At 41.3% G+C, this 27,185-nt stretch overlaps 2 protein-coding genes across 3 annotated transcripts in view; one reads left to right on the top strand and one right to left on the bottom strand.

Annotated features, from left to right (window-relative positions):
• Nucleotides 1–1,995, bottom strand: part of Mzt1 (mitotic spindle organizing protein 1) — a 44,572-nt gene extending 42,577 nt beyond the window's left edge. For both annotated transcript variants that reach the window (XM_059273273.1, XM_059273272.1), the window contains exon 1: nt 1,817–1,995. In XM_059273273.1, the coding sequence (XP_059129256.1) occupies nt 1,817–1,886 (70 nt within the window). In that variant the 5' untranslated portion in view covers nt 1,887–1,995. The remainder of the gene's footprint in view (nt 1–1,816) is intronic.
• A 125-nt stretch (nt 1,996–2,120) lies between these two features.
• On the top strand, nt 2,121–26,544 carry Bora (BORA aurora kinase A activator). Its single transcript, XM_059273270.1, has 12 exons — nt 2,121–2,567; nt 3,163–3,330; nt 6,083–6,189; nt 9,717–9,762; nt 13,036–13,117; nt 17,018–17,083; nt 17,527–17,583; nt 18,078–18,238; nt 18,867–18,999; nt 21,361–21,953; nt 24,731–24,865; nt 26,201–26,544. The coding sequence occupies exons 2-12, from the start codon at nt 3,178–3,180 to the stop codon at nt 26,264–26,266; spliced, it is 1,599 nt and encodes a 532-aa protein (XP_059129253.1). The 5' UTR covers nt 2,121–2,567; nt 3,163–3,177; the 3' UTR covers nt 26,267–26,544.
• The last annotated feature ends 641 nt before the right edge of the window (nt 26,545–27,185 follow it).

Genomic DNA, 27,185 nt, shown 5'->3' with positions numbered 1-27,185 from the left:
CAATAAAATATCACACATACTCTCCCTCCATTGAAAACAAAAACACCTCTGGCCTTTACCTTTACGTGTTTTTATATTCTGTAATTTTTATTTTATATCAAGTTCTCTCAGAAAAGATGGTGATGATATAACCAATGCAAAAGCTTAGTTCTCACAGCAGTCCCACCAAAGAGTCTTCCTTTCAGAGAAAACTGGTTGGAAAAAAGGCCTTATCTTCAGATATTATTCAAAATACACACTGATGCAAGGGGTGTGCACTAGAGACCCAGCATTCCGAGGACATTCCAGAGGCAGAAAGAGAAGGATCATCCATTTGAGGTCACTCTAGACTATACAGCAAGACCCTGTCTCAGAACACATTCCCAAACCCACAATGGCACCCACGGCAAGACAGTAATGTTACACAGATTAAACTCCTTGGGTCTATAAATTCACTTTATAAAACAGTAAGCTGTGGAACACATAGGATGAAAACGGGTTGGATATGGTATTTATAACAGAATTTTCAGAAAAGGAGCAATGTTAACAAAGACCAACTAAATGGAAAAAATAAATGTAAAGCTTCTAACAGTTTCATTCTTTAAAAATGAAAGCCGTGACCAGTGCCGGGCATTCTAAATGTATCAGAAGGGGCAAGATAAGATGGCCAGCATTTAGTGAAGGAAACACAAGGCAGTAGGGTTGACATCACCTGGTGACAATAGGGTTATCTTTTTTTGTTGTTTTTTGGAGACAGGGTTTCTCTGTGTAGTTTTGGTGCCTGTCCTGGATCTAGCTCTGTAGCCCAGGCTGGCCTCAAACTCAACAGAGATCCGCCTGGCTCTGCCTCTCCTGAGTGCTGGGACTAAAGGCGCGCACCACCACAGCCCGGCTCACCACAGCCCGGCTCACCACAGCCCGGCTCAATAGGGTTATCTTTTAAGAAAGATGCTGAGGGGGTAACCCCTGGAAACCACCAAGGCCACTGCCAATACTGACATATCACACCCCATGTGCGTGGAAACGAGTAAAACGAAGACGAAGATACTTGCAAACGGGATGTCAGCTAATGGAAAAAGAAACAAACAAACAACAACAAACCCTGATCATTTCTGATACACACTTTACCTGGTTGTCTAATTTTAAACGCCCACAATAGCCCTCGGAGCTACAGCTTCATTTCACAAAGAAGATCAACTACGGTCTCTAAAGCTAAGCGTGGGGCCCAAGAGGCACGAAGCTGCGGGACCAGAGCGCAGAGAAGGCAACTTATCTTTGCGCACGTGTGTGCGGACACACCCACAGCAGCGGCCACCCGTGTCACCCGGTCTGTGAGACACGACTGGGAAAGGATGCCGGGAAAGGATGTGCGGGACACCAACAAACAGCTCCTGACTGAAACGCCCGGGCCCAGGGACTGAGCGGTGACTGAAGGGTCCACGACTCCTTTCGCCGGGCCGGGGACACTTCAGTCGCCAGCCTCTGCAGAGGCGCCCCAAGCGCATGCCTGGGGGGGGACGGGGACGACAGGGGCGGGTCGCGTGGCCCCGGGCTGGGCGCGCAACGGGCCGCCGCGAGGCCAGAACGCCGGCGCGCGCGCCCTCGCCAAACTCCGCCTCCGCGGAGGGCCAGAGCTGCCGGGGAAGGGCCGCCAGCTCCGAGGTCGCCGCGGGTCCCCTTCCCCGACCCCTCCGTCGCAGGACGGCGCTGGGGTCGCCGCGGGGAACCGCCGGGCCCCCCCCCCCCCCGCCCCGACGCCTCCATCGGGGGGGGGGGGGCCGAGGCTCGGCACCGGGAAGGCGCAGGCCGGGGGAAAGCGAGCGCCCAGCGTCCTCACCGTCCATGGTCTCCCGCACGGCGTTGAGGTTGGTCGAGGCCGCCGCGCCCGCGCCGCCGCCGCTAGCCATGGAGAAGAAGAGCAAAGCCCCGGCCGGTGGGAGAGGGCCTGACCCGGAAACGGAGCGCCCGCCTCTCCGCCCCGCACTCCCACCGCGCGGCCGCGCTCACGCCGGCCGAGCCCCGCCCACGCCGGCCGGGCCCCGCCCACGCCGGCCGGGCCCCGCCCACGCCGGCCGGGCCCCGCCCACGCCGGCCGGGCCCCGCCCCCTGGCGCAGGGCGCCGACGCCCGGCGGCGTGGATTTGAATTTGGAGCCCTCGTTCCCCAGCGCGGAACTTAGAGCGAGGAGTTGGCGTTCGAATTCGCCCCGCCGCCTCGACGCCATTGGCTGGTTCGCGGACGGCGGCGACACGCCATTGGCCCGTCGCCTCGCCCCGCCCCGTGCCCTGGTTGGCCGGAGACAGCGCGGAGGGAGTTAAAGAGTCGGCGCCTGCGGGTGGGCTCAGCAAGGCGAGCTCGGACTCCCTCGTCGCCCGCCGGTGTAGCTGCGTCCTCCGTGGCCCCAGGCCTTGACCTCCCCCTGGACCTGGGCACCCCTGGTCTCCTGGCTCCCGACGTGCCTGTGCGCTCGCCTAGAGGTGAAGAAAGGGGAGCAGGGACAGGGGGACACCTGGAAACTGAGTGGTCGCTGGAAGTGACGTCTCTGCTGCTGTTCGCGGGGGGAGCCGGCTCAACTTGGATCTTTCAGAAGTAAATTCTGTTTTCTTTCTTTTTCCTCGGGCTATAACCCTCTTTGGATGGAATGCATTGTGGTTTCGTATCCTGCAGGGGGTGGAGGTCTTCGGGAAAACCAGTTAAATCCCCACCTGGACCCTGTCAATCACCCTGCTCTAGTGAGGGCTAACGTGCCAGGAGTAATTGCAGTTCTGTGTAGAATTACTGGGCTATCCAGAGGATGTTCATACTATTTAATCTTCAGATCACGAATAAAGAAAACTACAAATAGAATCCGTTTGGTTGGAAAGGTACTTGTGCTTAGTGTAATTTACTTGCCTCTAATTGGGCCAGAATTCTTAGTTGACTTGTGTGTATTGTAACTTCGCTGCATGTGTTCCTTCCTCTGAAAAATGATAGCACTAATGTTTTACCTCTCCAACTTACAAGGTTAGTTTCAGGATCATCTGAGGAAATGTACAGGATGTTCTCTTGTAAACTATAAAATAATCCCAAAAGGATTAGGTTTGGAGTGAACTCTTTGTGAAATGTTAGGTATATTTTGTCATGATTAATATCTATGATACTCAATAATTTTAATATGTATACTTCTGATGATTTCTTTTTTTAGTTTGTTTCCTGGGCTATGGGAGATGTAAGCGAATTAAAAATGCAAATAACACCGGAAACTCCAGGAAGGATCCCCATTTTAAATCCCTTTGAAAGTCCTAGTGATTATTCTAATCTCCATGAACAAACCCTTGCCAGTCCTTCTGTCTTTAAATCCACAAAACTACCAGTAAGTTTTTCTTGCCTAATGTTTACGAGGGATTTTAAATGGAAGTAAGTGCAAACGACTTTAAATGTAAATGTCTTACAGAAGAAACTATGTCACCTAATTTTCTAATAGTTCTTTCAGCAAACATGATGTGAATGCTTTTATTCCTCAGAGTGGACGAGTTAGGAGCACCTGGTGCAAACTCTCCAGGAACTTCCACACCAACACAGAAGCAACTAACTTTTTACTCAGGAACTAGACAGGCTTTGCAAGTTGCCTGGTCCCAGTTGAACTGCTCACATGGACCTCAGATCAAAAGACCCAGCCAAGGACAATTTGGGGACAAATATGGCCATGTTCTAATAAGAGATTATAGACACTGAAATTTGAAATCATGCTATTTTTCTGTCATGAATTATTGAGATCCCTGTTTCCTTTTTCCCAGCCATTTAAAAACACCGAGCACGCCTTTAATCCCAGCACTTGGGAGGCAGAGGCAGGCAGATCTCTGTGAGTTTGAGGCAGATCTCTGTGAGTTTGAGGCCAGCCTGGGCTACAGAGTGAGTTCCAGGAAAGGTTTAAAAGCTACACAGAGAAACCCTGCCTTCAAAAACAAAAACAAAAACAAAACACCACCAAGCCCTACTAAAGCTTGCAGATAGTTATAAAAGGGAGTCGACTTCTGTGCTATCAGAGTAAATTTGACAAAATGAGCAATTTCAAAATCATGAAATACATATTCTGATTACTATGGTTCAGAAAGATGGTACCAAAAAAAGTGTGCTCTTTAGGAAATTAGAGAAGGCTTCATCACTTTAGCTGTTTTTACTGTTACTTGCTAAACTGGCAAAGTTCTTTTAATTCGTTAGCCACACTTACCTAGAAAAACTGTAAAACTAGGTGTCCTGGCTACTTTTATTTCAGCTCGACACAATCTGCAGTCTCAGAGAGTCTCAGCTGAAAGCGGAGAGCCTCAGTTGAGAAAATGCCTCCATAAGATTGGGCAGCAGCCAAACCAGTTGGACATTTTTTTTTTTTTCTTTTCGAGACAGGGTTTCTCTGTGTTGTTTTGGTTCCTGTCCTGGATCTCACTCTGTAGACCAGGCTGGCCTCAAACTCACAGAGATCCGCCTGCCTCTGCCTCCCGAGTGCTAGGATCAAAGGTGTGTGCCACCACCGTCCGGTTTGTTGGACATTTTTAAAATTAATAATTGATATGGGAGCGAGGGCCTAGTCCATTGTGGGCGGTTCCATCCCTGGGCTGGTGGTCTTGGGTTCTCTAAGAAAACAGACTTAGCAGGCCAGTAAGCAGCAGCCCTCCATGTCTTCTTCATCAGCTCCGGCTTCCAGGTTTCTGTTCTGTTTCAGTTCCTGTCCTGACTTCCTTTGAGAGTGAACAGTGATGTGGAAGTGTAAGCTGAATAAACGATTTCCTCCCCAACTAACTTTTGGTCGTGATGTTTCATCATAGCAATAGTAACCCTAACTAAGACACCAGGTGACTGTTTCTGCTGCATTTTATGTCAGCTTGGACAGTGAGAAGGTGTGCAGGAGCCATCTACAGTTCACATGGTGTCATACCATTAATTTGGCCTCCCAGCATTAATTGATTTATGATAAAATTGAGCTATTTTTAGTCTTAATCAAAAGTGAATAATGGAGGCCGAGAATATAGCTCAGTTGGTAGCATGCTTGCCATTTGCCATTCAAGCACCAGGACACAAGCTGGATCCCTGGAATCTATGTAAAAATGCCACTAGTGATGACTATTTCTAGTCCTACTGTAGGGGAAGTAAGTACAGGCAGATCCTTGGGGCTTACTGCCTAGCCAGCTTAGATTGTTAAGTTGATATACCAAGGTCAGTGACAGACCCTGTCTCAAAAGCCAAGAGGGATAATGCCCCAGATTGACCTCAGCCTCCTTGTGCATGTGTTGTACATGTGCACTCACACACACTTGTACCCACACAAACATGGATGTGGATATATACACAATAGTAAAATAATGATTTCAATGCAGTTTTTTGTTTGTTTTTGGTATTTTGGTTTTTCGAGACAAAGTTTCTCTGTAACAGCCTTGGCTGTCCTAGAACTACCTCTGTAGACCAGGCTGGCCTTGAACTCACAGAGATCCGCCTGCCTCTGCCTCCCAAGTGCTGGAATTAAAGGCGTGCACCACCACTGCCCAGCATCAATTAAGTTGTAATTGAGCTTCAAAGCCAGAAAATATAGCATCCTCTCCCCTAATATATTTGTAATTATAGTTTCTGATTTGAATAAGTTTAGGATCCGCTGGAGAGTTAAATATGGGAGAAGCCCTGGATGCCGTTCTTAAATATTTTGAGGATCAGTTATTTCATGAACTGTTGGAGCTTCTGGTATAGCTAAGACTTGTAGTTCATTCATAGTGACAATAAAGGCTTTCAGCCTTTGATAATTAAAGTTTTTGTTTACTCATGGGCATAGTTTCTCCCTCATGAGTGCTAATTGTGGTATTTCTATACCTTTGTTACCCTGATTCCTAAAATATTGTGCCATTTTTTTAAATTACTCAGAAGATTTTGATATTTTAAGGGATAACATCCAACAGATTGACTTTAGTGTGATTTGGTTACCCTTTGCCATTTAATTTAGAGTGATTAAACTCAGATTTGAAAACAGAAGCTTTAAAAGGTTTTTAAGTTACAGCCATCTACCGTTTTGAAGGTAGCATTGGGTAGAATTTTGATGAACTATTTTAATTTGTTTTAATACATATGTTTACTTTTATTAGACTCCAGGGGAATTTAGGTGGTCGATCGATCAGCTGGCTATAATAAATCCTGTAGAAATAGACCCAGAGGAGATTCATCGTCAGGCCTCCTACCTAAGTCGTTCTCGGTAAGTGTTTCTTTCTTGTACTCAAGTGTAATAACAGACTGTTAAGTAAAGAGTAAGAACTTCTAAAAGCTGATTATTCATATATGTAAATATGTCAAGAAAGAAAACAATTAATGTGGATTTTTTTCTTTTCCAAGTGAGTGAATTTAAAGAATTATGCCTAGAAAGATATTCCAATCTGAATAGGAATCCTTTTCTTGTACAGCTAACACACACACACACAGCCCCATCCCCCCCAACTCCCCACCCCCACCCCCGACTATAAACACTGCCTCCCCAGCACTTGGTTAGATGGAAAAGCACTTTAACGTTGTATGTTTCTCTGTAGTGTGGCTTCTGAGGTATTTGGTTGGTGTCTCAGGATAACAAAAGAGTCTGTTCAGTTGCTGCCTGTCTGGGGAAGTCTAAAATCTCCTAACAAGTTAAGACTCATCTAATGCCATAGCATTTATTGACAACAGAGAGCTTTATAGGCATCATTCAGTCTTAACACGGTTCATCAAGGAATCTCAATTCTTTTTTGAAAAAGATTATTATTCATTTACTACAATGTCTATGTGTGTGAGTGTGCACATGCCATGGTGTCAGTGTGGAGATCAGAGGGCAGTTTTGGGGAGTTGATCTCTTGTTCCACCTTGGAGTCCTGAGGTGGATTTCAGGTAGTGAGATGTACTATGACAAGTGCTTTTACCCATGGAGCTGTCTGGTGGGCCTGTAAATTCTGTGTCCTTTGATTCTTCATGTCACCAGCATAGTCCACGCTTCTCTTGGGTAAACACTAGTTTGTTCTCTTTAGTGATGCTCAGTGTAGTGATGACATGCACTTTGCTGGTAGACCAGAGCTAGGTTTTTAATTAACAGATTGCTAGGCAACATTACTTATAGTTTAAAGAACCTTTGTTTTATAGTCTAACTTTTTTCTTTGCTTTTTTTTTTCTTTCATTACAAATAGATTTTTTTCTCACATAATATATTCTGATTGTTTTCCCTTCCTTTACTCCTTCTAGTTCCTCCCCACCCATCTGGATCCCACTCCCTTTTGATTCTCAGGGATAATAATGAACATAATAAGGGAAACAAAGCTTAACACATCAGGGTTGGACGAAACAAACAGAAGGGAAAGAGCACAAGAAAAGGCACAAGCATCAGAGACCCGCTCGTTCACACACTCGGGAATCCCATCAAAAACGCTAAACTGGAAGCCATAGTATAAGCTCAGAGGACCTGGTACAGACCGGTGCGGGCCTTGTGCGTGCTGCTTCAGTCTCTGTGGGTTCATACGAGCTTTGCTCATGTTGATTTAGAGGGCCTTCCTTGTTTTCTTGCTGTCCTCCATCCCCTCTGGTTCTTCCACTCTTTCTGTCTCCTCTTCTGCAGCGTTCTCTGGCCCTAAGGGGAGGGATTTGATGGAGACATCCCCTTTAGGGCTGAGTGTTCCAAGGTCTCTCATTCTCTACTTGATGTCTGGCTGTGGGTCTCTGTATTTGTTCCCATCTAATGCAGGAGGAAGCTTCTCAGATGATGGCTCAGTAAGGCTTATAGTCTATTTGTTTAATATGTGAAAAAGAATCAAATACATGGCTGCTCCAGTGTTTACTTTTCTGTCCTAAGATAGTTGTATTGTTAGTCCGAAGCGATGGGGTCCTTTCCGCTTTGACTTCAGAATTCATTCACAGAAATGCACGTGTTGAGATGTTCTTCCAAACAGTTCTACCCCTCTACTCCCTTTTTTTCTGCTTGGTCTTCTGATGACCATTTACTCATAGTTAGTTTCCACCTGAATTCCTATACAAAGGGAATTAGGCTGAAGATAAAACATACAAGATTGTAAATTTTAATTCTAGAAAGATTTTTTAAAAAATCAAGTGAATTCATGAGTAACTTTTTTTGTCCCCCACAAGCTGTATATTGTAATTTTTGCCTTATCTCTTCAATATATTGAACTATAGACAACTGTGATATCATCAGTCAAAAGATACGTCCTGAGCTCCACGAGGCACTGCATATTCTTCCTGCCCTGAAGAGCTAACTGGACAATTAGACCACAGTGGCAATATATTTTACAGCAATCAGGGGTGTGTTATCTGGCTGAGTTTAGAAAGAATTTTGGTATGTTTCAGTAGATAAATTTGCTGTAGAAGGGAAAAGTGAGAATGTATTCTAATAATAGCTCACTGATGTAATTCATTGAATGCTTATAAGGCTTCTACCAAAGGGAGTGAAAACGCTCTCGGCAGAGTATGTTGATTCATTCTTAGAAAAAGCAGTGGCCCCTGATACCTCTTAACTAACCAGAGCCATCCCGGGCCTTCCTTCTGTTATGCTGTAGCACACACAGGAATATTAGCACAGACGAGCACATCAGTATTCAGAGCACTGGCCAACTGTGTGCGTCCTTGGTGTGCAGTAGTGTGCTAGTCAGGGTACTTTGCCCTATCCGACACCTTCGGGTTTTCGATTCCACCAATTAACTGATTCCAACAATCAGCTGAATATTTCAGGCTCCAGCTCCTCTGATGAAGTAGCAGGTTTTGAAATGGGATGAAGCTGGATCGGAACTTACTGTAAACTAAAATTAACACGTGTACGGTCATTTTTGACATGGTTGTGATGTGGCCATGATAGTGACAGTAACTTATCGTCCAAGCCAGGACTTGCGGGTGACCATCATAGTTTATTTTCTCATCATTTCCTTACTTGAAAAATTCACCCAGCTTCAATTTCTAAAATGCATACACTCTCATACAAACTTACCATTTTTCTTTCCTTTAATGCAGGAGCAGACATGTACATGAACAGTTACAGAGGAAAATAATTTGAAATTGTTTTTTAAATTTTATTTACCAATTTTTGCATGGATTGCAATAATTCTTTCCAGGAACAAAATAAAGAAGTGGTCTTACAAGGCTAATTGCCACATCCTTGGCAAGTGATGCCATGTGCTTGAGACCCAACATTTTGTATTAAATTTTATAGCAGAGAAATTTGTGTTGTAATTCTGTATAATATTAGAACAAAAAAGCATTTATTTGGACAAATTCTTATATTGTTACTATATTTCAGAATTAATATTTTTACTTGTCTATTCAGAACAGTAGCTTGTTAATTTCCTTTCAGAATAAAAGTTTATCCTAAAAATACTATGATGAAATTGCTGTACTTGAAAAAAGAGACTTTGAACAATTGTTAGCTTTTCTATCAACTGAAATACTTCATTTTGTTGCTTGAAACACTTTATTTAAATTATGTTGTTGGCAGTAACTTGATATATCAGCATAAGCCTTTTAAAAGAAAGTTTTATCCCATTTAAACTTCAGGTGAGAGGAAAGAGAGCCTGCTAGCTAATGGTGAATTTCAGAATACTGCCATTAACTAATTGGTGCAAGATGCCAGTTGTTCTTTGGAAATGAGTTTAAAATTTGTCAGTTTTCAATGAAGAGAAATTATTTCTTTGAACGGTTCTTTTTAATAATGTTCAATAAGCTGAAGTAATGGCCTGGTTATTTTTCTTCTTTATCTCTGTATAGAACAGATAAAGATGTGGAAGACAAAAGACAAAAGGCCATTGAAGAGGTAACCACACTCTTATAGTCATTAAGCCAGCCAGGAATGGATTCTGCCTGCGCGCCGTCTCCTTTAGGAAGACTTGAAATTCTGCACTGTCACAGCTCCCCTTTGGTCCTTAGTACTCTCTCTGGTCCTCAGTACTCCCCTCTGGTCCTTAGTGCTCCCCTCTGGTCCTCAATGCTCCCCTCTGGTCCTTAGTGCTCCCCTCTGGTCCTCAATGCTCCCCTCTGGTCCTTAGTGCTCCCCTCTGGTCCTTAGTGCTCCCCTCTGGTCCTCAGTACTCCCCTCTGGTCTTTAGTACTCCCCTCTGGCCCTCAGTACTCCCCTCTGGTCCTCAGTACTCTCCTCTGGCCCTCAGTACTCCTCCTGGTCTTTAGTACTCCCCTCTGGTCCTCAGTACTCCCCTCTGGTCCTTAGTACTCTCCTCTGGCCCTCAGTATTCCCTTCTGGTCCTCAGTACTCCTTCTGGTCTTTAGTACTCCCCTCTGGTCCTCAGTACTCCCCTCTGGTCCTCAGTACTCTCCTCTGGCCCTCAGTATTCCCTTCTGGTCCTCAGTACTCCTCCTGGTCTTTAGTACTTCCCTCTGGTCCCTAGTGCTCCTCTCTGGTCCTCAGTGCTCCCCTCTGGTCCTCAGTGCTCCCCTCTGGTCCCCAGTGCTCTGCTCCCCATCTATTTCTGCACCATCCTGAGCTCTTTACAAGACCCGTGGTTTCCAGCTCTCTCAGGGTCTCAGTATTCCTTTGCTCCCCTAGTCGTTGGCTTCTCTGCCTAGACGAATCTGGTTTTGGCCGGTGTTGTTCTGTGTTCATCATTTCATTCTCTACCTAGCACAGTGTGTCTTCTTGTGCTATCAGAATAGTGATTAGCACAGACTTCTGATTCAAGTTGGAGTTCATGTCAAGGAAGCTGAGTGGTTTTAGTCCTCCACATTCACCATGACTTTGTCTTTTGTTGTTAATACTTAAGGATTTTTAGGATTTAGAATATATTTCATAAAATGGCTTACTGCTAAGTACAAAGGTAAGGTTTTTTTGTTTTGTTTTTTTAGTAAAATTAATGAAGCCACATTTTTGACTTTTTGATTTTTTTTTCTTGCTAAATTCCTTCTCCTAGAGTATAAGGGTCACCTAGATCTTTCTTCAGAAAGGCTTTGTGTCATGGTGACATTTTTGAGCTTTCCTTTCTTCCTCTCATCTCCACTACACATTTCTATCCTTAGCAATACTTGGCTCTTCTGTGCCCCAAAAGATTTGTATTAATGGCCTGTTCCGGAGTCAGGTGACTGGCCCTCCTTGACTGGCCCTCCTTGGTTTTGCTAACACAGGTATTGTGTGTCCCTTGTGCTTCAGATTACAGCTTATTTTAGGAAATGGTCTGTTGTTTAATCCTGACAAACCTTGTGCTCCTCTTCATCTCTGCCTTTAATTCCCCCGTTACGCTATCACTTAATTCTTCTCCAGCTGAATAGCTCAGGGCCTTTCTAATTTCCAATGTTTTGGGAAATATCTTGTCTTTTAGAACCTTGGAAGCTGTTTCAAGGAAAGCTCGGCAGGTAAAACATAGGGAATAAAATCAGAGTGAAGGTAGGATTAGTATTATCTATAAAGTGTGTTTTATATGTACATGTCGAAAGCAAACCTGTCGAGTGTAAAGAGAAAACAAAAGCTGTCATTCTCAACCAGTCCCTGAAAGAAGCTGCTGCAACCTTCCCTGTGGAGTTGAGATGAGTTTGATATACACAGTAGCATCCTTTAAACGTTAGACACGCAGGCTCAGCCTCTTTTGCTTTTTATCTTTTTTTTTTTTCTTGATCTTTCTTAGATTTTTAGAAATAATCACCTGTACAGATTTTTGTATTTTAGTAAGAATACATAAACATGTCTTGTTGACAGATGTTAAGATCTGTTTCTTCATTGTCTTTACATCAGTATTGTAGTCTGTTTCTGTGTTTTGTGTACTTGTAGTGGACTGGTAAGCCGGAGGCTTTGTGGATTTTCAGTCTGAGTGGGTTTTGCTATATTGCCTTCCTAAGAGACTAAACCATTTATGCTCCTTGTTTATCATGACGCTGCTTGTTTTTTTCCTCTGCAATACTGATTATTACCAAACTTTCAAATGTCTCTGCACTACTTACTATTTTAAATGCCATCATATTTGGGTTCTAGTTACTGTTGAAAAGTGTGACACTTCATAAGCCTCTGGGTCCTTTACAGTTCTTTTGCATCTTCCCTATAGCGTTCTGTCTTTCCCATTCCCTTCTACTTCACATGTTTTCCTTACAGACTCATCACCGCTTTAGTTAAGGAAATTAACTGTCTATCTGTAGCAGAGTAAAAAGGAAATGTTTTATCCTGAAAATAAAGGAAAGGGAAAAATACTTCATTAGGAACAAAAGACATAGCTATAGATAGACAGACAGATAGAAGATGGATAGACAGACCGACAGATGATTGACTGATTGATAGGTAGATAGATAGATGGATAGATAGACAGATAGATGAGTTGGTTTTTTGTTCATTTGAGTAGAAGGGATAGCAACTTCGAGGTACGTGTGTAACACCTGGCTCTCTCTTTGTAGACGTAGTATGGTTTCTGTGATTGCTGCTACCCTAATGTAAATACTCCAACTATAGCCAGCTTCCAGCTACTCTTACGCTATCTCTGAATGGGAAAAGGGTAGTTGCACACCCCAATGAGACAAATTCCACCACATATATATACAGAGTGTTCTTAACTTCAAGAACATAGATACTGGCAAATGTAAAATAATCTAGAAGTAATACTTTTTTAAAGATTCCATATAATTTATTTAATTGTGAATTTATGTAATTTTATTTTAGTATTGGCTTTAACAAAGGTTATCCAAATTCCTGAAAATTTGGTAATCAGATCTTGAGCTAGTACAGGCTAAGTCCATCACACCATTTACTTATATGTGTACCTTTGTCTCCAGTTATTCCTTTCTTCCTAACGTACATTTGTCACCAACCCCAAAACAAATTGGCAGAGAAATGAAAAGTAATTTACCTATGAATTTACCCTTAGCTTAATTTATAAGTTTCAAATTTAAATGGTTGATTTAAAGTATTAAGACTTCTCCATATGTGTATTTTATATTTCTTCCCCTTTAACTCTGGTCACTTAAGTTGACTATGAACATTTTAAAATAAATGTAAGTTAGTATATATGACACACTAGATGGGTATTTGAAAACATGAAGGGGCCCTTTACCGTGTGTGGGGAGTTCACGCCTAATCGTACAATTTGAATTTTCCCAGTTTTTCACTAAAGATGTCATTGTACCCTCTCCTTGGACTGAGCATGACGGGAAACAGCCTTTAGAGCTTCATCCCAGTAAATGTGAGTACTCAACATGCAAAAACCAGAGTTTGTAAGTAAATGTGAGCATTCAGCATGCATCTCCAAAATGAGTGAGTGCCGGGCAGCACAGTACTGGCTTTGGTTAGGAGCCTGCTTAAAATTCAGTTTCTACATGACCAGATTAACTCCTTGTCGAGTAAAGATCAAAACTTAATTGAAAAACATTTGGGTTTTCTTCTGTTGTTTTTTGCTGTTCTCTTCAGAAAACATTTTTGTCTTCATGACCATTGTGAATACTAATTCTAAGGATGCCTAGAGCGGGTTCATCAGTGTAGATAGTTGGTTTTAAATACAGAGTTGAATTATGAGTGCCATTGTCAGTCATGTTGGAAGGTCTGTTAAATAAAATCCTGAAGTCACTGGGGTTTTTGATAACTTGCCTGTTCCTTGCAAAGACAGAGGAAGGCTGATGATGAACTGACTTGGGGGCAGCATATTACAGCTGTTAATCTGTAAACTTTACAGAGAAATTTAAAGGCAAGCCACAATCCTTCCAAGTTCCCTTTCCCACCAGGCAGTGGTTGTCTTATCTTTGCTTCCTTTGTGTTTTGAGCAGTGTAGTGTAGGTGTGCTCTTAGTACAAGAAAAACATTCCTTAGGAAACCACAGGAATGGTAGATACACAGGGATGAGTACTTGCTCAACAAGGACAGTACTAAATGTGTTCACTAATTCCTTAGCGCTAGGAGGTAGGCAATTGTTGGCCTCTGCTACAGGTGAGAAAACATAAGCTTAGGAAGGTTTGAGCACTGACTCAGGGTTGCTGACATGGTAAAAGTGATAAAGCCTGTATTAAAACCAGGTATCTCAGATCATACAGTATGACGTCAGCCTTTACAAACTAAAGTGGCGTGGAATAGTGAATGGGGACGTGAGTTGTAAATGTTCAGGTACTATTAACCAGAGGAGTAGTCGTGGTTATTTGGTCTTTTTTGATTCTGGTTTTCTGTTGGGGAAATGAAAGGATTGAGCTAGAGAGTTATCCTCACAACTTTGAAATTCTGCGTTCATGCTGACATTTTGATAAATACTGGTCTCTCCCCCTTTCCCCATTTTTTTTTAATATTAGATTTTTACAGATGAATAAACCTGTTTAATCTTACTTTTTAATATAATTTATATTCTGAGAACCCTCTTTTGCTAAAGTGAGGCAGTATCAGGAAAATGCAGAGCAGCATTATAAAGGTGACTTGTAAGGTGACTCAGATGATGGTAGCATAATGCAGCAGTGAACAGGTGCACCAGAGAGCTGTGCTGGTGAAAGTGACGGAAGCAACGCTGAGACAGGCTCTGGGAGTGTCCTATTCCTGCACGGGTTACAACAAGTTAGGTGAGAAGAGACTGTTCCAAAGTCTCTAAAGTTTAAAGTTGTGTTCCTATATATGCTTGTGCATAGGGGTGTGTGTGTGTGTTTGCACATTTGTATCTTCAGAGATGTTTTCATCACATCACCCTTGGAAAACAGAAATAGTGTGTCCTTCCAAAGAGAGTAGATTTATTTCATGTCCAGAATAATAAAGAGGAAATTTCCCTCTATAGCAGATTTGCTTATGACTCAAGATAGAAGAACGGGATTTCTTTCTTTCTTTCCTTCTTTTCTTTTTTCCTTTCTTTCTTTCTTTCTTTCTTCTTTCTTTCTTTTTTTTTTTCCTTCCTTCCTTCCCTCCCTTCCCTTCTCTTCCCCTTCCTTCCTTCCTTTCTTCCTTCCTTCCTTCTCTACTTTTTCTTTTCTTTTTTTGAATGAGGTCTCATGTTCAAGGCTTGATCTTTTGATCTTTCGGCCTCTACCGTTTGAATGCTGGGGTTACTGTTGATAGGCCACCATACCTAGGGGATGCCATGCTGAGGATCAAACCCAGGTCCGTACATGCTAGGTAAACCCAAGGGATGCCATGCTGGGGACCAACCCAGGGCTGTACATGCTAGGTAAACACAAGGGATGCTATGCTGGGAATCAAATCCAGAGCCATACATGCTAGGTAAACACAAGGGATGCCATGCTGGGGACCAACCCAGGGCTGTACATGCTAGGTAAACACAGGGATGCCATGCTGGGGACCAACCCAGGGCTGTACATGCTAGGTAAACACAGGGATGCCATGCTGGGGGGACTAGCCCAGGGCCGTACATGCTAGGTAAACACAAGGGAGGGATGCTATGCTGGGGACCAACCCGGGGCTGTACATGCTAGGTAAACAAGTTTTATTTTGGCTCACTTTTGGATGTTTCAGTCTCAGTTGATTGGCCTTTTTGCTTTGGGCCTGTAGCAGCACAGTACATCATGGTAGGAGTGCATGATGCAGGAAACCTGTTCTGATTGTGACCATGTATGGAAGAGAGGAAAGAGGAGGACTATGGTCCCATTGGTCCTTTCAAGGGGATACCCTGTTGGCTGGGAAGTCGTTCAGCGAAACCCCACCCCTTAAGATGTATGTATTTGTAAATAACACTAAGCTGAGGATAAAGCCTTTACGACATGGGCCACTGGGAGACATTCTAGATCCCAGTGATAGCATCCATTGTCTGTCAAGCACGCACCATGTGTGACAGGGCTATTCTATGGTACCTCCTTCATGTGTGGGGTCCAGATGAATGGGAAGCCTCTGTGTCAGAATGCCTGGTTCTTAGGCAATGGTCTCCCTGTGATTTTGGCAGAGTTTGGAAATTCTAGGAGGTGGGCCCTGAGAGGAGGTAGGTCACTGGGGCGAGTACTTGGGAGTATTTTGTCCCTCCCCTCCCCTCCCTCTCCCTTTTCTGCTGTGTGAACTGCTGTGATGAAATGTGCACTGAGTAAATCTTTCCGTTGTCTCATCACCAGAGTGAGGACAGCACTGAAACAGATGCCCCAGTGCTAGAAAAGGAACGAGTGCTGAGGGTTTGTACGGCACTAAGGCGTCTGGATTTCCTTCTGAACACTTGTGGGTTTCACAGCAGAAGAGAGCATCAGAACCCCAAACTGCATTTGTTTTCCCCATGCGGACAGTATTTAACAGCAGACCTTTATTCAGTCTTTGGCCCACTCTTCCATGCCTGTTCTCATTTAGTATTGGTCAACTCAATAATCCTACACTAGATCTGGTGATTGTTAAGTTATAAAATAGAAGATTCAAAAACATGAGCATTCTTTTCAGACAGGGTCTCTCTTTGTAGCCCTGGCTGCCCTGGAACTCTCTATGTAGACCACCTGGTCCTTGAACTCACAGAGATCCTCTTGCCTCTGGCTCCGAAGTTCTAGGATTAAAGGTGTGCACTACCATTCCCTGCAACATGTATTGCTGACTCTTGATAAAAACTGAGTATAGTTTTATTTATCACATTTCAGATTTTATTTGGTCAAAATAATCCAATATTTTAATTGAATTTTTCTAAACCCATATTGGGAAAATTAAATGCAGAATCTGTTTGAGATATATTGGCCTTATTTGCTCATTCAACAATATATGTACATATCAAAATATCACATTGTATATCAAAACCACATGCAGTCATTTGTCATCAAAAATTAGTAATTACACTGGGCGGTGGTGGCGCACGCCTTTAATCCCAGCACTCTCAGAGGCAGAGCCAGGCGGATCTTTGTGAGTTTGAGGCCAGCCTGGGCTACAGAGTGAGTTCCAGGAAAGGCGCAAAGCTATACAGAGAAACCCTGTCTTGAAAAAACAAAAATAAAAGTAAAGAAATAAATTAGTAATTACATGGTACCTTATGGTATGGTAATCTTTTGTTTTATTCTTATTTTCATTAAATAATCCAACAGAAACATACCAAATTTATTAGTGCAGATATTCATCTTTAAAATCAGAAAGCCTCCAGTGTGTAAAGTTTTACCCTAAATAAATAAATATAAAGTTATGATTTTCTATTTAACCTGTTTTGTAGGCCTTAATAGCAACAGTGACTCTCCTGTTGGGCAGAAGCTGATACGTCCCTCAGAGAAGTGCAATGGTGGGTATGAGCAGGACCTGGAAAAGACCTGGTGCATACTAAGCTGCTTTGAGTTCACATAGTATCGCTTTACCTTCAAACGTAGACATTGTTTGCTTTGTGAATGAGCTGTATGCCAAGAGAAATGACTTTTAAAAACTGATATTTTAGAAATAGCAATCATGTGTTGCTTTCCTGTTTAAAGTGTGTGTGATTTGTGAATTGATTTCTGGTTTGGGAAAGATTTAAAGAAAACAAATGATTTGTTAATCCGAGAAATCCCCTAGTGTCTGCTGGTATCCTATGCAGTTCCAAGTACCAGTCTCAGAGGCAGGAGCTAACTTCCACCATTAGCAGGTTCCCATCAGGAAGGTGGCATGCGAGGAGCATGCTGGGAGGTGGTGGTTGGCAGTCACATGCCTTCACTGATGTGTGCATACTTACATCTGTTTGCTTATTTCCAGCTTCGTGTCAGACTCTGCTGTCTCTTCCTGTGGATTTTAATTTGGAAGCCATATTGGGTAAATACTGTGACTACCCTTTAATAACACCAATGGAAGCTTTTTGTTTGGTTGGCTGTTTGTAAACGGCAGTGCAATGGTGCCTTTCTTTAAACAGGAAACTGTCCTGCATTTTCCTGTCTCTTAAATGTGGCCTGAGTTAGTGTTTTTATCATAGTGAAGTTTACTGTGAGCATGAAAGATAAACATCTTACTGGTGCAGATACACTGCTAATGACCAGTCGGGTGTGGTGGCACACTCCTGGCAGTCAGCAGGCTGAGACAGAAGGATTGCCACAAGTTCAAATCCAGCCTGGGTCCATAGTAAGACCCTGACTCACAACACCAGTAACAGCAAATAAATAAACACTCCAAAAATAAAGAATAACATTTTAAACATTACACATACATGTATTAGAAAAAATTGAAACATGTTTCATGACTTTTTGGGTGTTACAAGTGGAGTTACTTCTTACAGTGCTCAGCTTTCTCTTTGTTGTTATTATTGTATGCAGGAGACTATTTTAGAACTGACGACTCTGCAGACCAATCTCCTGGCAACCTCAGTTCCTCCTCTCTCAGAAGAAAGCTCTTTTTGGATGTGAATGGGAGTATCTCTGACTCCTTACCTTTAGCTTCTCCTGGAAGTCCCAGCAGTGCTCGAGAATCTCTTGAGGTGTTTTATCCAATAGATTTCTCTCCATATAACCTAGGAGCCCTATGTAGGCGGCCTTTACTGTGAGAAGTGTGCTAGCAAGTGGCTGGTTAGTGTGTTGTAGATAGACTTGGATGTAGATAGATATTCAAGTCACACCCAGACATGTCACCCTTGGTTATTATAGTTCGTGAGCATTTTCAAAGTTCATAGATAGGATTTCAGTCAGACCTCAGTTTTGTTTTTAAGGTAGACAGGGTGAGCAAATTGATCATTGTTTTAAGGAATCACAGCCTGGGTTACTTACTGAATTATCCAAAGATTAGCAGTGTAACAACTGAGTTTTCATTGATGGAGAAAATAGTTTAGGTATTTTCACAGGTGGCTACTTGGTATGAAATATAATGATTTGCTGAAACCCAATTCATTATACTTTGACATTTTATTTCAAGATTTTTCTAGCCGTCTTAGTTGTCTTTGTTCCAAGATGCCTTTCATTGGTTGGTTCTTATGAATTTCTAGTTTGTAAGTATGTTGTGAAGAAGACAAGGAATATGCAATATAACTGTGACAAAGAGAAGTTAAACATATCTGCTGATTAGTGACTTGATTTTTATTTTCTAATTTAATTTTTGTTGTTTAATCACAGGGACAGTTTTCTTCTAGCCCCATTAAGAATGGTGCAAGAAAATACAGCTTGGGGAGCATAACTAGCCCATCGGCTATTTCTCCACCCACTTTCTCACCAATTGCACTTCAAGTAGGAAAGACCCCACTCTCAGGTATGTCTCAGAATGATATACATAGCTAAAGTTTGTATTGCCCACATGTATTGTTAAAAAGGCTCTTTTAGCAGTTAAGAATGAGTACTTTGATATTAATTTGTAGAAATTTTATTTTTTAAAAAAAATAAAAGGAACAGAGTAAGTCACATGTGTAGCTTACGTTATCAATTCCAATACTTGGGAGGCAGAGGCAGAAGGATCATAAATTCAAGGCCATGCTGGGAATATGATGATTCCTAGCTAGCCTGAGCTATCTAGTAAGGCTGTGGTGGTTTGCATAGAGCAGCCCCTGTAGGCTCATGCATTCGAATGCTTCGTCACCAGGGAGTGGAGTTCTTTGAAAGGATTGAAAGGGTTAGGAGTTGTGGTCTTGATGGAGGTTTGAAAAGCCTGTGCCAGGCCCAGTTTCTCTTTCTTCCTGGGCCTGCTGACCAGGATGTAGCTCTACAGCTCCAGCACCCTGCATGACACCGTGCTGATAACAGAGTGACTCTCCAAAAGTCTGAACAAGCCCCCAATTAAATATTTTCTTCTACAAGAGTTGTAGTGGTCATGGTGTTTCTTCACAGCAATAAAACAAAGACCCTGTCTCAAAAGTAAAATAAAATAAAATGGTGGCCAGGGGAACAGGGAGTTTGCTGTTATGTGAGATTGTGTCTCCTAGTAACCTCAGAAGCTGCATCCATGAAGTCTCACCATCATGGCTGCCTAAACATGACCTGAACAAGGACAACACCAATAGATATGCTAATGTGGTGAGCTCTAAAAATATATATATCACAGTAACATACATGCTGAGCAGGTGGAACTTACGCATTTGGGAACAAACATGAATGTCACATAAAGAAAAAGTAGCCATGGATTTGAATGAAGCAGTGGAGAGAGCTACATAGGAGTGTTTGTAAGAAAGAATGGGCAGGGGGAATTATATAATACCCAAATTAACAACAACAAAAAGAAAACGATGTTATATAAAATACAATAGATTAGATGTCAGGCTCCTCACTCACACACACAGACCACTCTTCATAAACTATATCCTTGTCAAATAAATATGCCATATTTAAAAAGAGAAAGGCTGGTGCTATAGTTGAGTGTAGACTACTTGTCTATGCTATGTAATGGCTACATTTAATTCTTGGCAGTGCAAAAAAGGCTGGAGAGGTAATTTACCCTCGAAGTCTAGAATTTCATAGAACTTTCCTAATCTAGTCATTTTAATAAGCAGCATTTACTTCACTCTATCAAAGAGATGGCAGTTTCAGAGAAAAGTTGATTTATATGCCTTCTTACTTACAGTAATAGATTTAACAATCAGGTAGTCAAATCATAAAATATACTTGGTTAAGGTTTTTTTAAATAAATATGTTCAGAAATGTATATTTACCAATTTTTGATTTTAAGTTAAATGTTTTTTAGGAAATAAATATATAGTAAAACTTTGGAAAATTATAAACTTTGCTTTGGTATATGTGGATATAGATATGTACATAAACGAATTTGTACATATTTATCCATGGTTCTTTATTTTTTCACAAAGCATTTATTTCAGACATTTTCACAGGTCATTCCAATCATTCCAATTATTTATTGTTACCTCAAGAACATGCTTTTGAACCATTTCATACATGTATTATTCTATTTGTCTTAGTTTTGTTTTGTTTTTCGTGGTTCTGGGGCTGAAACCCCTTAGGTTAATTTCCCAGAAGTAGAATTCATCAAAAGTGGTAGATGTTTAGAAGGCTTTCCCCCTTTGTTGTGCTGGGGATTGAACATAGGTCTTCCACATGGTAAACAAGTGTTCTACCACTGAGCTGTGTCCTCTACCCATATTTTTAAGGCTTTTGATGGATTTTACTTACTTTTTTCATAAAACGTTATATCAATTGAAGTTTTCATTGCAAACAATGTTAAGTGAAAACATTTTTATCATTTTGATTATTGTTAGACTCCTTACTATTACAAATACTACTTTGCAGTTTTTGTTTGTTTTAGAATTGTTACAAAACCAACACATTTGCCAAGTACAGTTGCTACATTGTAGCTTCTTAATGCCAACTTGTAAGGGATCTTCTTTGCTTATGAACAAATTTGGTATAATGCAGTATACTTATGAAGAAATATTTCACAAGAAATAAAATATTTTAGTTTGAATTTGGAAAGAGCCATGGAAACAAGTTTTGAAGTTGAGTCTGTTGAGGCAAACACTGCTTTTGCTGTTATTTTTTTAACAATAAAATTTCACAACTGTTACAGGAATCCTTTCTTTTTTTTTTCTGACATGAAAGTGATTACCATTTTAAAATGACCTTTCTGTTTTTGTGTTTTTACGATGTGATTTTCCCTCCACTCCTTCAGAACAGAGGAAGTTTACATTTCATTCTCCTGAAGCTTCATCTGGAGCCAGTTCTACGGGGATCACTAATCCAAGCATCAGGAGTCCGTACATAGATGGCTGCTCACCAATTAAAAATTGGTCTCCTGGGAGACTCAGAGGTGGTCCTCAGTACTTGTCCTCACTAATTCGGATCCCTTTTACTCTTGAGACTCACAGTGAAGATGAAGAAGACACCGTTCCCTCCACAGATGTCTCTCCACGAGGCACAAATGCGACAGGAGCCCTTCAGCAGTTGAACTGTGAGACTTTGGCATGTAGCGAGCCTTTGGGTGTCACCGCCATGTCCGTTACACAAAGTCAGTCTAGTACTTCTGAGAAAGAATTGGCGCTGTTGGAGGATGTTGAAAGCGAGAGGGAAAACGAGACCGTGGATATGTTCGACCCTATAGACATAGTAAATGAGAGCACGTGGATAAAGGAGCCAGTGAATGATGGGAACTTACCCATGAGTGATTTTGTGAGTGGAATTGCCTTCAGTATTGATAAGTCTCACATGTGCATGTGGCCTCTCGCAGAAAGCAGTGTTCTGCCCTGTGAAAGCAGTAATATCCAGGTAAGGTTTTTGAATATTTATTATAGTTTCTGACTCTGGGTGTTACAACGAGAGAAAGGGAATAGGCTAAATGTGAGGTGTTTACACTGTTGGAACGATAAAAAGCTAAATGTGAGGACTATAGCAATTGATATTTTAAAGATTACCAAGAGTGCTGAGCATGAGTGCACAACATTAAGCCTAGCACTTGGGAGGCAGAGGCAGGCAGATTGTTGTGAGTTCAAGGCCAGCTCGGACTCTATAGTACAAACCTGCCTTTAAAAGAAAAGAAAGCAAAACAAAATTACCAGAAGAAACCAGGAGGATTGATTATTCATATTTCATATTCCTATTAACCACTGCCTGCTTGGAATAGTAAATGTTGAACAGAAAAGAAACCAGGCTGCTGTTTCTGCATGCAACCTCTCAGGAGACACCTGTTCCCTGGGAATCTGCTGCCAGAAGAATGCAGTTTCTAGCATAGTATTTGTATTCTAAAAATTGAATAGTTTTGTTTTGCCTTAATATGATTTCGGGGAGAAAGAAAACTTAGAGCACTTTTATGTGTAACTTTTTATAAACATTTTTTCATGTAATCATGTAATCATTTACTTCCAAATTTCTAAGAAAGCTGTGCCATAGGAGCTAAGTAAATCCCTCAAGTTTATAAAGCAAGTGAACAGCAGAGCCAGTATTGACTCTGGCAGCTTTGCATCCCAAGTCCATGGTCTCTAGTCCGAGTCTGTGCCAAGTCAGGAGCAGCAAACTGTCTGCTGGTTCAGTGTGCTGAGACTCACTGAAGGCTCCCCTCGTGTGTTCTGGTTGACTTTGGACAGGCTGAGGCCAGAACAACTGAAAAAGAATGGAACTTTGCACTCATTTTAAACTGTCTTAATTGTTTAGGTTAGTATACAAAGTTTGGTTTGTATACTACAAAAGTATACAAACATTGGTTTCATCATGGCATCTGCATACAGATTTGCTGATTTATTTGTATGTCTGTAGTACCTATCCTGGCTTCTGCATTCTCAGTTTTAGAGAATATTACATTTTCTTTTCCATGTTTTAGCTTCTTAATTCGGTATCCTAAGCACACTAGTCAAGTTTAGCTATAAAGGTATTGTTAACTTTTTTCTCTCTTCATTTTCACTTTCTCTGTTGGCAAAGCATTTATAGAGGAGTGACAATGTTTTTGTGGAAATACACCTTACTATTATCTAGAATTACCTGTTGGAATCTCATATCCTATAATTGTAGTTACCACTTCATCACCTAATTCCTTCATGGGTATTGTACTTCAGCTCCATGACTGTCATACATTTCCTCCTCACATTGAGCTAAAATGTAGGTCTGTTTTATACTGTATGCTGTATCATGCTTACTTTTTACAGAGATTATTTTTCTACCACACAGTTACCTTTCAAGCATTCAGACACAACTGTGCTTTCTCATAACCTTCTTAGTTCATTGGCTTCTACCCATGGGATACAGCTGTCATCCCACACTATCACTTTGTCCTCATCCTGTGAATTCCCTTACCCACCTGTTTCTGTGTTCTTTTCTGGGTTCCTTCTCATTTTTACTGGAACACACTTTCTGGTGGCTTTCTAAAGAAGAGTGTGTTTTTTAAAGAAGTCTTTAAAATGTGATGTGATGACTGTTTTGAGCTTAGACCTAATTACCCTTTAGAACTGAAAGGCATTACTTCGCTATTTTTCAGTTATTGGTGGTAAGAAAGCTGAAATTTTTAATGTGCAATTTTCTGTAAACATTGCTTTTCACCCTTTTTGCTTAGTGGGATCTTTTCCTGGTACACAATGGTACTCAAATTTCAGATGACTGTGAACTGTCACGAGGTTGCTGGGAAGTCAAACCCAGGTTCTCTAGAAGAGCAACAAGTGCTCCTAAATGCTGAGCCATCTCTAGGATCCATTTGACACTGATGAAGAGAATTTGTATTTTGGTTTTTGACATTTCATCCTTCACTTCAAAATGCTGCTGATGTTGCCCTCAATACTAGCAGGGAGTGGCAAGATGATGTGTTGTCTGGCTGGCACATATTAGGCTCTGATGTTGGGAGTGGTCTAGAGAAAGACAGTGAGGCCAGCCACTGCCTACATGGAGCTGTTAATCCTCTTACTATAGGACAGGCTCCCTGTGTACCTTGCTCTCTCCTGTACTACTGGGTTACTTTTGCCTTGATACATTTATATATTAGAACTGAGTTATGAACCAGTTATTTGGCAGTGATATCAGAAGGAAGAGTAATTGACATACTCTTAGTAAGCAATCTGATATTTACACTTTTGATCAAATATCTATTGAGTGGTAACAGAACTACAGATTTCCCTTGGGATGTACTGTTAAATTTTATTTTGCTTGTTACAAGGGTTTTGCTTTAATGAAGTGTGACTCCCAGTAACCAGCAAATGGGTATATAGACATGAAAACTAGAATATTTTTCTCGTGATCATGGGTAACAATATGGCCTTATACACTATTCTAGATGTTGTCAGGGGAGCAGAGAAGTACAGACTTCCCCTTGCTCCTAATTTGTAAGGAAAGGTAAAGGACTAGGCCAATGCTTTGTGTGTGTGTGTGTGGGGGGGGTACTCAGCATTATTGCAAGTAAATGGCTCTTGTAAAGTTAGAACTTTAACTTGAGCCTCTGATATTCGTCTCCTTACTGTGTGACACTGAGTTAGCCTTTCTGAACCTTCACTTCCTCACTTAGAGATGTTAAAAGGACTGAGTTTGCAGTTTTATGACTAGGTGTTTGTGTTTTTCATTCCTACAAGATGGACAGTGGCTACCACACACAGACTTGTGGAAGCAGTATCACTGCTGATATTGCTGGGACAGAAAGCTACTGCAAAGAAAATGTCACGCAGTCCTTTGAAGTGGAAATGAAACCTCAAGTTTGTAATATAAAGGTATGGAGAAAACAGCTTGATAAGAATATAGACTGTAGCCGGGCAGTGGTGGCGCACGCCTTTAATCCCAGCACTCGGGAGGCAGAGCCAGGCGGATCTCTATGAGTTCGAGGCCAGCCTGGACTACCAAGTGAGTCCCAGGAAAGGCGCAAAGCTACACAGAGAAACCCTGTCTCGAAAAATCAAAGAATATAGACTGTAATATTTATTAAATGACTTTTCTCAACCTATCTTCTCACCATTCTGTATAGTTTTACCATGCTTATGCTCCCAGCTTGTCCTATAATTAAGTAGATGTTTTAGAACCAGACACTCCCAAGTTCCTCACCCTCCCATGGGAGAGAATGAGTTGGAGAGGGAGAACTAGCTCTACTCTAAAACAACATGTAAACTTTATCTGTAAAGGGAAACTTAGAGGCAAACGTTTCTGCCTTTCCTGTTTGTTTGCCTCTAAAGTTGATTTTCCTGTTTTTGAAACATTTCCAACAGCTCAAACCTAAATATAAAAATAACTACTATTAGGAAAACAGTACAACTGATTACATATCAAGTTAAAAGCACTTAAAGATTTTGTGTATGTACAGTCATACATAATAATGGTCTCAATATCTTCACTGTTGGATATTTAAAATGTACTTCGAAAGTATTATTGCTCTCCAGTTCTTTCCTGAAGGAGTTCTTAAAATTCAATAGCCATTAAAGATTTTCATTGTTCTAAGGAAAATAAATGTAGGTATTTTAGATATGTCAGATATTTGTACTAATATAGTATACTTCTGATGTAAACATTTCATGATGGTGACAATTACACATTCACATTTGAAACCCATCATCTTAGGAACTACATAGGACAGCCTCTTACTAGCTTATTATTATACAGTATATGATTAACTGTGCAACAAAACCTCTCTCCAAGTAAAGTTCAGTAAGAAATCTACCTTTTCCCTTGTTATATGTAATATCAAAATAAGTCTAAGATTAGTACTTTAACAAAGTTGATTCTGATAATCCAGCTCATTTCATTTATCCCTCAAAACCTAAGCTAAAGATTCTTTTGAAACAGAATTTTAAAATACTATCTTTTGTGCTAAGGCTATTGCTCAGTAGAGCACCTGACTAGCATTGACTAGCATGTCCAATATCCTGGGTTCAGTCCCAGCACTACCCAAAAAACAGGAAAAAAAAAATCAAAAATCTATCCCGAACAAAAACTCTTATCTTCACTAGCCCCTTCAAACCAGGAAATCTACGTACAGATTTTAAAACAGTTCACATAATAGTTGCACTTCTGAACAGTCCTAAACTGAAAAGAAGGTATTTTCTTCTTTTTCACAGCAAGACCACACAGTGCAGAGGTGCTGGATGAAAACTGCAAGTCCGTCTCAGTGCAGCAGCCCGTAGTCTCAGGACCAGAGACTACCACTCAGTAGCCTTGTGTTTTGATGCACGACCTAACATGATGGTGACTGGGGGTAACTGCTTCAAGTAATATGCCTAGCTCCCTCCGGAATGTGAAAAATCAGTCCACACAGGAAATTAGTGACGGGAACAGAAGCTCCAAGTTACTAAAGTACAAGATTATTTTTTTAACCAATAAATATTTTTGTATTTGCGTTGAGTGGTTTGTTTAACAAAAATTATGACAGCTGATGGCTTTCTCCTGTCCTACAGGGTCACTGAACCACTTGTTAAGACTTGGAATGAGTTCTGAATTTAACAATTCTTAGAACATGATAAAACTGTTAAAACTGAATGCACTATATATTATTACATGAAAACTATGTGAAAGAAATCTTGAGATATAAAACTTACTAAAGAGGTAGAAAAGAAATAAAATTTCTGTGGGGAAACGACTTAGGTTTTGGTATTACCACTCGAGTTAATACTCTTAAGTGTGCTAGAAAGGTGCTACAGACTGGTCCCATCCTCTACATTGCCATGTGTGATGAGTATGGGATGCCACAGTAGTCTGTACCACCATTCCTAGGGCATCCCTCAGAGCTCAATCTTGGCCAGAGAGATGAACAGAACATGGGAGAATCAGAATCATCAGGCAACAGTGGAATTCCTCTTGGGCTCAGAACCATGAAGAAATAATTGGGAAAATAGCTAAATAAAATACATTTAAAAAATATGTATTAGAAAAAGATACATATAATGTGTTTGGAAATATCAAACTGTATTTTTGTATTTACTTATTTCATAAAAACTGACATACTCAAAATGATTCATTAGTCCTAGAAAATAAAGATTTACCATTATGTCCTTAGTACATCCTTAGTATGCTTATTGCTTACACACACATATGTGCACGCTCGTG

This window comes from Peromyscus eremicus, chromosome 9 (genome assembly GCF_949786415.1).
Source record: "Peromyscus eremicus chromosome 9, PerEre_H2_v1, whole genome shotgun sequence".
NCBI lineage: Eukaryota > Metazoa > Chordata > Mammalia > Rodentia > Cricetidae > Peromyscus > Peromyscus eremicus.
Note: the sequence above shows the minus strand (reverse complement) of the source record. Positions and strands in the feature narration are given on the sequence as shown.